The 13445-nt window shown below is 44.2% G+C and overlaps 1 protein-coding gene across 1 annotated transcript in view; it reads left to right on the forward strand.

Annotated features, from left to right (window-relative positions):
• Positions 1-5035: 5035 nt before the first annotated feature.
• LOC135512871 (glypican-1-like) overlaps positions 5036-13445 on the forward strand; it is a 55470-nt gene continuing 47060 nt past the window's right edge. The window contains exon 1 of the mRNA XM_064935335.1: positions 5036-5761. Within this exon, the coding sequence (XP_064791407.1) occupies positions 5605-5761 (157 nt within the window). The 5' untranslated portion in view covers positions 5036-5604. The remainder of the gene's footprint in view (positions 5762-13445) is intronic.

The raw sequence follows: 13445 nt of genomic DNA on the forward strand, positions 1-13445 counted from the left end.
AAGTCCTGCCGCCTTCCTTTGCCCGGTCTCCCTAAGGCCCTACAGACTTCGGAGGCCATGTTTACACACATCTTCGGGCACTACAGGGTGCCAGAGGATATAGTGTCTGATCGAGGTCCTCAGTTCACGTCAAGGCTCTGGAGGGCGTTCATGGAATGTCTGGGGGTCTCGGTCAGCCTTACCTCAGGTTTTCACCCCGAGAGTAACATGCAGGTGGAGAGAGTAAACCAGGATGTGGGTAGGTTTCTGCTGTCTTATTGCCAGGACGGGCCGGGGGAGTGGGCGGTGTTCATCCCCTGGGAAGACACGGCCCAAAACTCGCTCTGCCACTTCTCCATTAACCTCTCTCCCTTCCAGTGCATACTGGGGTATCAGCCGGTTCTGGCACCTAGGCATCAGAGCCAGATTGAGGCTCCTGCGGTGGACGAATGGTTTAAGCACTCGGAGGAGACCTGGGACGCCGCTCATGCGCACCTGCAACGGCCGTGAGGCATCAGAAGGCGAGCACCGATCGCTACCGCAGTGAGGCCAAGGTGTTCAGACCAGGTCTGGATCTCGACCCTCTGCCTGCCCCTCTGCCTGCCCAGCCGGAAGCTGGGCCCGTGGTTTGTGGGGCCATTCAAAGTCCCGAGGAGACTGAACGAGGTTTGCTACAGGTTACAGCTTCCCCCAGATTACTGTATTAACCCCTCATTCCATGTGTCTCTCCTCAGGCCAGTGGTGGCTGGTCCACTCCAGGAGTCTGAGGTGCGGGAGGTTTCTCCGCCCCCTCTGGTCATCGAGGGGGCCCCGGTGTATGCTCTTTGAGCCATACTGGACTCGAGGCGTGGGGCCTTCAGTACCTCGTGGAGTGGGAGGGGTACGGTCCGGAGGAGAGATGCTGGGTGCCGGTGGAGGACGTTTTGGACCCTTCGTTGCTGCGGTAGTTCCACCGTCTCCATCCGGATCGCCCTGAGCCTCGTCTTCCGGGTCGTTCCCGAGGTCGATGTCAACGCGCTGGTACTGTCACGACTTCCACCGAAGTCGGTCCCTCTCCTTGTTCGGGCGGCATTCGGCGATCGACGTGACCGGCCTTCTAGCCATCGCCGATCCACTTTTCATTTTCCATTTGTTTTACGCACCTGGTTTCAATTCCCCAATTACATGTTCATTATTTAACCCTTTGTTTTCCCCATGGTTTTTGTGTGTGTTTGTTTTATGTATTTCAGTCCTATTTGTGTGGGCTTGGTATTACTACATGTATTTGGTAATTTTGAGTAAAGTTACTTTTATTACTCATCTCTGCTGTCCTGCGCCTGACTCCTCTGCACCTGCTACACCCTGGCCATTACAATCGGAGCTCATCGGCCATTGGACATAAACACAACAATGGGTGGTTTGGAAGGAATCAGTGACAGTGAATAACTGCAAGCATGGCAAACAAATCACTAGCCTGAAATTCAGTGGAGTGGCTATGTGGTTCCGAATCTGACCACACTCTTTTCCAAGTTTAAAATGATAAACATTCAACATTGGCAATGCTGTCAATGAAGCATGATTTGTGCTGCACTCAAAACAACTGTTAACTCGGAACTGCGAAAACTTGATTCAGTGAGTTCAAGACAACTGGGAAGTCGGAAATAAACGAGCTCCGACTGGGAAAATACATTTTGAACGGTCATCCAACTCAAAATTGTAAATCCAGCCTCTTTCTAGAGCTACAACCTGAGGATCAATGACGTCATCATGATTCAACCTTTTCAGAGTTCCCAGTTGTTTTGAAAGCACCATAAATCCAAAGAATGCCAGACTTTGACGACAAAATTTTCCCACAAAGGACCGCCATGCCACCTTCTTGTTCAAATGAGCACAGCACAACAAAGTGAGTCCAAAAAATGTATTGTATGCTGCTGCATAAATGATGAAATATGCCAGGGAGATATGTATACTGTAGCTAAGAAAGTAATACTAAGTATGTTGTGTAGTAAGATGTTACTAGCCCATGTGCCTCACCCTAATAATTTTGTCTATTTACCCCTCTTAATTTTTCCCACTGTTCTGACTTGGTGGTGCACATATAGCCTATAACCTGTTTTAGAGAAATGTAATCATAAAATATTGTAAGAGCTTTCATTGTCTGCTCATATGCCCCCTTTATTTATCCTACGGTTCTGACTTGGTGTACAGGGAGAACAGTGTAAGAATGACTCGTGTTCTGAATTGTGTCGCTGTACATTTCAAAAGTGCTAAACAAATAATTGACTACGTCTGTCCTAGCTCGCTCATTAATGTCTTAATCAAAATTACAGATTGTCTCTTATCCGCTTGTCGTTCCCTTATGCTATAGTTTATACATCTCAATTGTCATTAGAAACCACATTTGTTTATAAAGGCAGTAAATGAGGCTGAATGAACTGTTTCGCTGACAGACAAGGCTCCGGTGACAACCAGGTGTAGCAATGGTAAGGTGTTGGGTCTGCTGTTGGGACAGCTTTATGTAGGCCCTAACGGTTTGTGGGCACCGTTGGTCACCGTTATAGTGCAATTAATGTATTGTTTAGTGTTGTCATGACTCCTGTCATTAGCCTACCTCAACAGTCCTCCCTAGCACATCATGATCTTGTCTTGACAAATAAATGCAATCAAATGGGATAGCAGACTATTTATTATGGATAGCTCTGGATTATCATCTGTAATATATTGTGAATAGTCTATAATTTTTTTGTTTCTGCATTGACATGCAAACAGTCCTTGGCAACAAACTGTTTATTGAACATGACGTGTGAGATGTGCATGAGTTAGATTAGAATATTGGTCAACCACAGAACCAGCTTGATGGAATAGAACACCATGTACAGCAGAATGTGGGAAATGAGTCTTAGTTTGCTTTTGGCTCAAAAGGTGCTTGTTAAATGTGGCAATGCACTTAACCACTACGACTTTCAGTATGAGTAGTACTATCATCTTGTGGCGAAGGATCTGTTTTCTCATGAGACATTTTTTTAAATAAAAGCTGAGAAAAGAGAAAAACACTCCTACGCACATCAAAACCACAGCAGCAAGTCCCTTTAAAGGCAACTTTTGGTGTTATTTAGCATAAAATAATACTTCCATGCATGTGAAATATGCTTTATGAATGGACTCGTCTGCTCCATTAAGCAAAGAAATGTGACTATAGGACTGATCAGCCACTGATGCGTGCGTCTCAGTCAGAGAGAGAGAGAGAGACAAACAAACCCCACAGAGCCCCAGGACAGCAGCACAATTAGACCCAACCAAATGATGAAAAAACATAAAGATAATTACTTGACACATTGGAAAGAATTAACAAAAAAACAGCAAACTAGAATGCTATTTGGCCCTAAACAGAGAGTACACAGTGGCAGAATACCTTACCACTGTGACTGACCCAAACTTAAGGAAAGCTTTGACTATGTACAGACTCAGTGAGCATCGCCTTGCTATTGAGAAAGGCCGCCGTAGGCAGACATGGCTCTCAAGAGAAGACAGGCTATGTGCTCACTGCCCACAAAAATGAAGTGCAAACTGAGCTGCACTTCCTAACCTCCTGCCCAATGTATGACCATATTACAGAGACATATTTCCCTCATATTACACAGATCTACAAAGAATTTGAAAACAAATCCAATTTTGATAAACTCCCATGTCTACTGGGTGAAATTCCACAGTGTGCCATCACAGCAGCAAGATTTGTGACCTGTTGCCACAAGAAAAGGGCAACCAGTGAAGAACAAACACCATTGTAAATACAACCCATATTTATGCTTATTTATTTTCCCTTGTGTACCCTTAACCATTTGTACATCGTTGCAACACTGTATATATATATAATATCACATTTGTAATGTCTATTGTTTTGAAACTTCTGTATGTGTAATGTTTACTGTTAATTTTTATTGTTTATTTCACTTTTGTATATTATCTACCTCACTTGCTTTGGCAATGTTAACACGTTTCCCATGCCGATAAAGCCCCTTGAATTGAAAAAAAAATGAATTGACAGAGAAAACTATTCCAAGAGCCTAAACAGACAGAAATCAGTGCCTTGACCTTTCTATCTTCTAACTGTCTCACTTTGTAGGCCTACATAGGCCAGAGTTTCACACTTCTACCACACAACACATGCATACCAAACACACACACACACACACACACACATTAAACACACACACTCACACAAAGGGCCGTGTCTCAACCCACAACACCATGTTAATCCAGTACAGATCCTGGGAGGCTACACTGTTACTGCTATTAACAGGGATTACAGTGTGGTTAGTGAGAGACTACATTTGTCCCCTGTACATGTAATTACACTGTCACCTCACACATGCCAGTTGCCTTTCTACAGCTTAGTTGCTGGTCAGACCTCCCATCCACTGTGATGGGTAAAACTCCCCTCTCTCAGGCTTCTGTAGGCTACATTTGTGCCCTACAAAGAATCAGATTGGAAATTAGTGTATACAGTACAGTAGGCCTATGTCAGTAGGAATATGTGTAGAGAATGAATAAAGATGCTTCGTTCAAGGCTTATGAGTCTTGTCCAGTGGAGGCAACTGAGGGGAGGAAGGCTCAAAATAAGACAGCAAATGGAATGGCATCAAACACAAGGAAACCATGTGTTTGATTTATCACTTATTACCACTCCAGCCATTACCACGAGCCTGTCCTCCCCAATTAAGGTGCCATCATTCTCCTGTGGTCTTTTCCATAGAGATCCTATGGTCTTGTCATTGTGTCTTGTAGGCATCTGTGCATAAAATATTGATTAAGAACAGCACTCATACAGGTGAACACAGAGTATTGTCCTATTGTCATCATGTTATCCCATCCAGTAGCCAAGATGTGGATTTCAAGAGCCAATAGTAAAGGCATTTGTGCTTATCTCCATAACGCGAAATCTCCAGAAATTTTTCTAGAATGATACACGTCTTTCACCAAAAATAAGTAGGATGGTATTGGCTATTGTATAAAGATTGCTGCGATGTCTAATATAAAAGGGCTGCACTTGCAGGTAGAGGCGCACTGGCCTGCAGGTTGTGTCATCCTCTGTTCTCTGCGGGGCAGGACCTAAACAGCTGCTCCGCAGTAAAACCAGCCCGGGTATCCCAGCGCGTCTCCAATCCGCTCCAATCCTACAGGCTGTGCTACGTGCTCGGCTTTTCTCTCTGACACATCTCCGTTTTTTGTAAAGGAGTTCACCTGATCCATGTAATTCACTTTATTCCAAGATTATTGTGAATATTCACAGACAAAAGCAGAGCCTTTATTTTCTACGTTTTATTGGTGGATTTGGATTACACATGTTACAGTAATTAATTTGATATTTATTTGTGAGCGGTTCTGTCTAGTAGACTCACCACTGCGAGGACAGGCTGATCTTGACAGTCACAGCGTGCACCAGAATCGCACGTCGTCACAGGACTCCGGGGAGAGCTGACAGATTGCTCAGCTGGTGTGTGCAGCTGTATCCTCGGCGCCAAATCGAGATACACTGCCAAGGAAGGCTTTATCTACCGGTTGGATGCCATACGAGGCTTTGTAGGTCTTATTTTAATTGCCTCGACTCGTTGTCTTGGATCTACACCTTGCTGGTTGGTTGTCAGTATGGATTTCCTACAGGCTCTTCTATTCTTTTTTCTATCCACTGTCCCGTTGTCGGCGGACAATGCGAACAGTAAAGCCCGGAGCTGTTTGGATGTTCGACAGTTCTACAGCGGGAAAGGCTTCACCCTCAACGGGGTGCCACAGACAGAGATTTCTGGTAAGTAACGGTGCATTTTGTAGCCATACTGTTACCTTTTTCACGCAACTAGTTCATTAAATAATTGTATACAATTTAGTATAATTTTTGCTTCCGGTGTAAACGTTAAATAATGAGCACAAGACACGATTGAGGGCAATAAGGTAGTGAGCGGTCAGCTAATATAGGCTACTGTATCTACCTCTACAAGTACACTCTCCATAGCCCCGAAGTTGCACACTCAAGCTGAAAAGAGCTTCTCAAAGTGCTCTGCTGTCTTCACATAGGGTTGGGCCTGGCATCAATATAATACTTTTAGATGTGGTACACAAAAATAATTCAACCAAAAAAAACATAAGCATCATCCTCCATTATAATTTTGTAGGCCTACCTGAGAGTGCATCACTTGTTTTCAGTCACGTGGATAAAATAAAGCATGGTATAACCAAGAGGCAAATTGTGGTAGAACTTACATTCTATTTCAGGCTCAACATTCAGTACAGTATTTTTGAACTAATAACCTTTTATATGGTAATTATATTTAACTGCCACTCAAATGTCCTGCCTGTTCAGTTTAATAGTTCAGACACACCAGTAGGATTGTCAAACATTTGTCTGCTGACAGTAGGTCCTACTTAGTAACTCTGAACAGTGTCAGCAGTCCATATTTTTTATGTTCACACAGCAAAGACCATGAAAGTCTTGGCACTCAGCCTTCTTAAAATACTCCAAACCAGAAGGTGGCAGTAGCGTTGTTTGACAACGCATGTCCATGTGTGTTGCTGAAGGTCTAGATTCCAAGCTAGCTGTCACGTTCGTTGTATGGAAGAGACCAAGGCACAGCGTGAGATGAATAAATCTTCTTATTTAATGAAACGAAGAACACTCAAACAAACTTACAAAACAAACGTGAAGCTATATATGAAAAGTGCAGACATAGGCAACTAACACAGAGACAATCACCCACAAATTACCCAAGGAATATGGCTGCCTAAATATGGTTCCCAATCAGAGACGACGATAAACAGCTGCCTCTAATTGAGAACCAATCTAGGCAACCATAGACAAACAAAACACCTAGACTAGTGGACAACCCCATAAACATACAAAAACCCTAGACAGGACAAAACACAACAAACCACCCCTTGTCACACCCTGACCTAACCAAAATAATGAAGAAAACAAAGGTGTGGACTCCCGGCCGCACACCTAAGCCTATATGGGAGGGTCTGGGTGGGCATAACTCCGAGGTGGTGGTTCTAGTGAGGGACGTGGACCAGTTCTGACTCGGCCCACTTACGTAATGTCTCTGGAGCTGGAACCCTCACCACCTACCCCGGACTAGAGGACGCCACTGGAGTGAGTGGTGCCTCTGGACAGGTGGGAGACTCTGTCGGCGCCGGACAGGTGGGAGACTCTGGACAGGCGCCGGACAGGCGGGAGACTCTGGACAGGCGCCGGACAGGCGGGAGACTCTGGACAGGCGCCGGACAGGCGGGAGACTCTGGACAGGCGCCGGACAGGCGGGAGACTGGACAGGCGCCGGACAGGCGGGAGACTCTGGACAGGCGCCGGACAGGCGGGAGACTCTGGACAGGCGCCGGACAGGCGGGAGACTCTGGACAGGCGCCGGACAGGCGGGAGACTCTGGACAGGCGCCGGACAGGCGGGAGACTCTGGACAGGCGCCGGACAGGCGGGAGACTCTGGACAGGCGCCGGACAGGCGGGAGACTCTGGACAGGCGCCGGACAGGCGGGAGACTCTGGACAGGTGGGAGACTCTGGACAGGCGCCGGACAGGCGGGAGACTCTGGACAGGCGCCGGACAGGCGGGAGACTCTGGACAGGCGCCGGACAGGCGGGAGACTCTGGACAGGCGCCGGACAGGCGGGAGACTCTGGACAGGTGGGAGACTCTGGCGGTGCCGGACAGGCGGGAGACTCTGGACAGGCGAGAGACTCTGGCGGTGCCGGACAGGCGGGAGACTCTGGACAGGCGCGGGACAGGTGCCGGACTCTGGACAGGCGCCAGACAGGCGGGAGACTCTGGACAGAGCGTTGTCAAATTGTCCCTTCGTAAATTCAGAGCGTTTCTCTCTCGAAGCGCTCAGAGCGCACGCTGGACACTCTGGCCAGAATAAGGGTTGATCCGAGTGTTCTGGCTTCACAACGGCAGTCAAGCACCCATGCTAACTGGCGAACGTTGGCTAGCTTACTAGCTACTTCCAGACACAAATGTGAGAACACTTCACTCTGACCATTTTACTTGCCTTAGCAGAGCTGGTTAGGCTGTTTTTTAGTTATCCAGATCATTGGTGACTTGCTTTTGGCAACAATTAAATTTAGATAAAATTAATTTGCTGACATTTACTGACACCGGCCATATTCAACGGGTGTTGAGTGTTTGTAAATTCGTCAGTTATTCTGAGCTCTGCCACACCCAGACGAGAGTGCTCTGAAATCGGAGTAGATAGCCAGAGTGAATTTACGAACGCGCCCTAGCTCATCCATTATGATGTAATTATGTCAATACTAGCTACAGTGGTTAGCTAGTTTGGAGGAAGTATTTAGTGTTGTGTGCATTGCGTTTGTGCACTAGCTAACTACCATCCAATAGCCCACATTCCATATGAGGGGTATCAGGTAGCCTAGTGGTTAGAGCATTGGGCCAATAACCAAAAGGTTGCTGGATGGAATCCCCGAGCTGTCAAGGTAAAAATCTGTCGTTCTGCCCCTGAACAAGGCAGTTAACCCACTGTTCCCTGGTAGGCCGTCAATGTAAATAAGAATTTGTTCTTAACTGACTTGCCTAGTTAAATAAAATATGAATCGGTACTGGTTCACCTGTGGATGTATGTAGAAAATACCCAATTTTTTTTCTTCTTTTGGTTGGCTCCTCACGTGGGGTTTCGTGCTCTCTGATTGGCTCAAAGTCAAGTTGTCAGCCACTGACAAGCATTGTGATTCTACTAGTAGAAACGATAGGCTCGTCGCTACCGGGTCGGCATGCAGCAGGTACAACTTTTGTTCTAACAAGAGAAGGAACGGCCTCCCACTGTGATAAGTACCTTTCGGCAGTCTATCGGCTGAGATTCAATGTGTTTCATGTTTAACCTTTGGACTTCTCTCCCTAATGCTACTCTCCATTAGACAAGGCCTCCCTCTAAACTGCCTTATCTGAACGTTAGTCCATCAGCAAAAATGGTGTCATCACATAATCATATTGACTGTGTTCTGTTATGATGTCATGGCTTGATGAGCATAACCAAACTTTCCTTTAAAATATATAGTGATTTATATGGATAACTGAGAAATACAGACACACACGCATACACACACAGCAATATTCAAAATTACTGTGAGTAGACAGTTAATATTCCAGGATGAATGATCAAAACAGCCATGCAGATGAAGAGGCATTAACAGAACAGTGTAGGAGGTGGGCTGCCAGTATTCACATCCAGCATCACGCAAAGCAACATGTTTTATCACAGTGATTAGTAGGCAATGTCAGCCTCTGAAGCAGTCACCCTTTATATTAGACACTTTGTTGTGCCATCCTCCATAACTAATAACTCATACACGCACATGCATAACCACTCACATACACATACATGTAGCACACACACACGCACGTACACACACATGCACCTTTGCAATTATTGCAGATTTGCAATAGGTTTCTGAGTCTATTGTTGGCTGTGTATTATGTACACAGAGCTAAGAGGGTAGTAGAGGGGAAATTGCCAATGGCCTCTGCAGGGAATTTGAAGGTCACTTCATTCAGTCTCAATGACATTTTCAAAGCAAGGGGAAAACATTGAATATGCCCAGTGTGAATCATTCAGGGTCTGTCATCTTTTATTTATCTGCAAAACAAAGTAGCGACCGTCCAGGAGATGTGATTCGTTATATCTGCCATTAAATGCGCCCATTCTCCCTTTAACACCACATCAGCATCATGCCCTGGGGCTTCAATATCATTCAGTTGAGGCCCAGATTGAAACATGAAATCGTTTTACACCTTCCCTGTATGTGACAGTGGGCTAGACAAAAAGCAAATATGTTCTGTAGATACTGATCTATGTTTTGAAAAATGTAAATTAAGTTTGCTGTGTGTACTTTTGCCTTATCTATGTATTTAGTCTTACTAACATCTGAGATGATTGTAGCAACACCCCATAAACAGACAATAATCCCTCATTGTTCACTGTTGCCCTTAACAAAGAAAGGTTCTTATTTCCTCCATTCAGGTGGAAGCTATATGAGTGTGTGTGTAGGGCTGGCACAATTACCGTGTAACCGACGGTTATGGATAAAGACTGGATATGGATAACAAACAAAAAAATGTGGAACCAACAGCTGACTGAAGACAGGACAGCCGGGCATTTGTGTGGTTGGGACTGTTTCGGCCTTAACATGACTCTTAACAACTTGATGAAACTTTAGCCCTGTTTTCATTGGCACTTCGAAGTCAACCCAGGTTGGGCTGGCTCAAATTGAGTTTCCACTGCCTCCAGAAATTAGACACGATGTCATGTTGCTAGGTGGCCAATATGTGACTGCAACTGGCTTCGCTAATGTTGCTAACTAGCAAGATATTGAATAATGTATTTCATCCTCACCAGGCTGTAACTAACGTTACCCATACTCCTGTAAGTGCCAGCCAGACTCAGAGCCATATATGTAGCTTGCTGACGTTGGCTAGCCAGCTAAAGGGTTAGCATAACAGACTAGCTAGCTGAATCCCTACCTTGCTTGCTACAGTAGCTAGCTAGCTAACCAAGCAAATCAGACGACAGGTTGGATATTATATAGCTAGCTAGCTTTAAATACTACCTGGCCAGCTAAAATTCCCGCTAGCTAGCTTGTTTCATCTCCGATTTGCTCGCTAAATTAGGTAGGTAGCATTTGAGGGCTGACTGTTTTCATAAGTTGATTATGTAGTGCAAATATTTATGAAGGATTCAGATATGGTGGTAATTCGTGTCATGTCGGACTATGCTCGCTAACAGCAACAAGCCCAGATGAGCGAGCTAAACGTTTTATTTATAAAAAATATTATTTAAAAAAAGAGCTAATCGTTGTGTCTGCAGTGATAAGCTTGGTGGTTATATAGTAATGGCGTCACCAGCCCGAATTGTAATCGAGCTGGCACCTGCTGTTTAACACGGAACCCAAACCGGCTGCGCGTGTGTGCGATCGTGCATAAATTTATTTTGTCCCCCGCCCACCAAATGCGATCACGGCACGCAGGTTAAAATATCAAAACAAACTCTGAACCAGTGACATTAATTTGGGAACAGGTCGAAAAGCATTAAACATGTATGGCAATTTAGCTAGTTAGCTTGCACTTGCTAGCTTGCACTTCCTAGCTAACGTTAATTTGTCCTATTTAAAACGGCCAACCGAATCGTTTCTAGTCATCTCTCCTCCTTCCAGGCTTTTTAATCGTTTAATTTATATGGTGTTTTTTTGTTGCTTATTGCTGAAACAAGTAATCCAGTCTTTGGTTGCCTAGGCAACACCCCCCACCATGGAGAAGCAGCACACATAGAAATATAATTATTAGAACGGGTATGGAGCCTCTAACTCAGGCAATTTCACTGGTATACTTATGGGTACACTCACAATGGCTGCCTGGTATTGTGATATAATAATTTCCATATTAATGTAGAATGTTCATTCAAATGATGATAACTGATGTGGCGTGGCTCATGCAATGGCATGTCTTTTTTTGTAATGTCAGTTGAGTTGATTCAATAAATCCCAGCACATACAGTATTTTAGTTTCCATGCTATCAGGGATCCTTGGGACATCCGTACCCCATTTAAATGGTCATTTTAAATGGTTACGGTAAGGGTTATTGTTAGGGTTTAGGGTACTGACCCATATTTTACTTGCTGATTGGCTCCTATGGGTACACTCGCAATGGCCACCAGATCACCCATTATGCCATCGTTGACTTGAATGGGGATGCCCGTCTTATTCATTATTTCAATTCCAGCACATGCAGGAGAGGAGGAAATGTGAGCAAAAAAACAACATATATATTTATTTATATATGACTACTTTATATTTTTTTGCTATTTGAATGGTCATTACGGTCACTTGGTTGGCAAATTACCGTCATCCAAAATTCTATGACCATCACAGCCCTATGTGCTTGTGTGAGTTTAAAGCAGAACTGAACTTGAACTTGAGAACTAACTTCTCTCGTTGAAAACGACATATGTGACATCAGTATTAATCAGAAACATTTATTCCAGTGCCAGAATTGACTAAGAAATGCAAGTAGGTTAATTTTTATCATAATGCAGAGATTTGTGTACAAGAGTCCATCATGACTTACTTGAGGTTTGGGTTTTGATTTAGACAGTGCCCACTTGCCCACCAACAGGGTATAAACAGAGATTGCGGTCCAGTAGCTGAGCAGATCAGACTTTGTTTACATAAGACAACACGTTGCGCATTTTTAAACTTGAGAAATACTGGACCAAACTCCTTAGCTAGATGTATAATTTGTGACTGAAACCTCATCTGCAAAAGCAAAAGAAATTATTGCAGATTTCTTGAGTTATCTCAAATCAAGTATATTAGGCACTTACACAGTTTAGCGTATGTTATAGCTAGTGCAGTGAAATGCCTGTGTTACTAGCTCCAAACAGTGCAGCAAAAATGTCAAACAAGTACACAAATAATAATCAAAAACAAAAAAAAATCTAAAAATCTAAAATGTCAGAACGAATCCAGTTAAAAACCCAAATAACACTTTATCAGTAATCCAAATGCAATGTATGTATATCTTAGAATAATTCTGACTATTTTGAGGAAGTAATACTGACTTTTGAGGAAGTAATACTGACCTGTTCCTATGGTGTCTCATGGGGGACAAATATCAGTAAGTGTCACATCGAACCACACTCCCAAGACTGAAATCAAATCTTTATTTATAAGCAACAGAGAAACACATGCGGAATTGGTGCTTTCAGTCGCTCTTTAACGCGTACTGAATGGTAACACCTCTTCCAGGGAGGACATTTTATTCATGAACATGGGTTCCCTGTCTCATTTACTGTGGATACACTCATATGACAGAAGCAGGTTAATGACTCCATGACCTGATTTTTTTTCTTCCCATGCTTCACCTGCGTCAGGGCATATTGCATGTTGTGCCACTGATGTGAAAATGAACTCATAAAACATGAATAACACAATATAAGCTACATAAAATATGGAAGTGTTCCAGCTTGGGCCTTCAGACTGCTGCCTTCCTTCCTGAGAACACGATGAATCATCAGACAACCGTTGAAGTCAGACTCCAGATACATACCTGATATTATAATGAAAAGGTTGGACAGTCCCTCGTTTTTAAATGTTTCTTTACATTGTTTACTTTCATCGACTTCAGTTGCAGTCATTGAGGAAGACATCTGAAAGCTGTTACAGTACAACTGTGTTAATCAAGCTACTATGAGTTTCCTCTTCCCCAACTGCTATACCAACCTGATCAGCCTTGTAGCCAGGCCTGACTCCCAGCAGCTTATTTTTCCTGAGGAAATCAATAGACTTAATCACTGGTGTGATAAAGAGAGGCGGTTCTCAGGCCCCTGAGCTTCGACAAGGAACCATGAAAGCTGCTTTTCACATAGAAATAGATGGGTTGGCTGACGTCACGAAAATGGTGCACTCGCATTGATGGGGC

This window comes from Oncorhynchus masou, chromosome 24 (assembly GCF_036934945.1).
Source record: "Oncorhynchus masou masou isolate Uvic2021 chromosome 24, UVic_Omas_1.1, whole genome shotgun sequence".
Classification (NCBI taxonomy): Eukaryota; Metazoa; Chordata; class Actinopteri; order Salmoniformes; family Salmonidae; genus Oncorhynchus; species Oncorhynchus masou.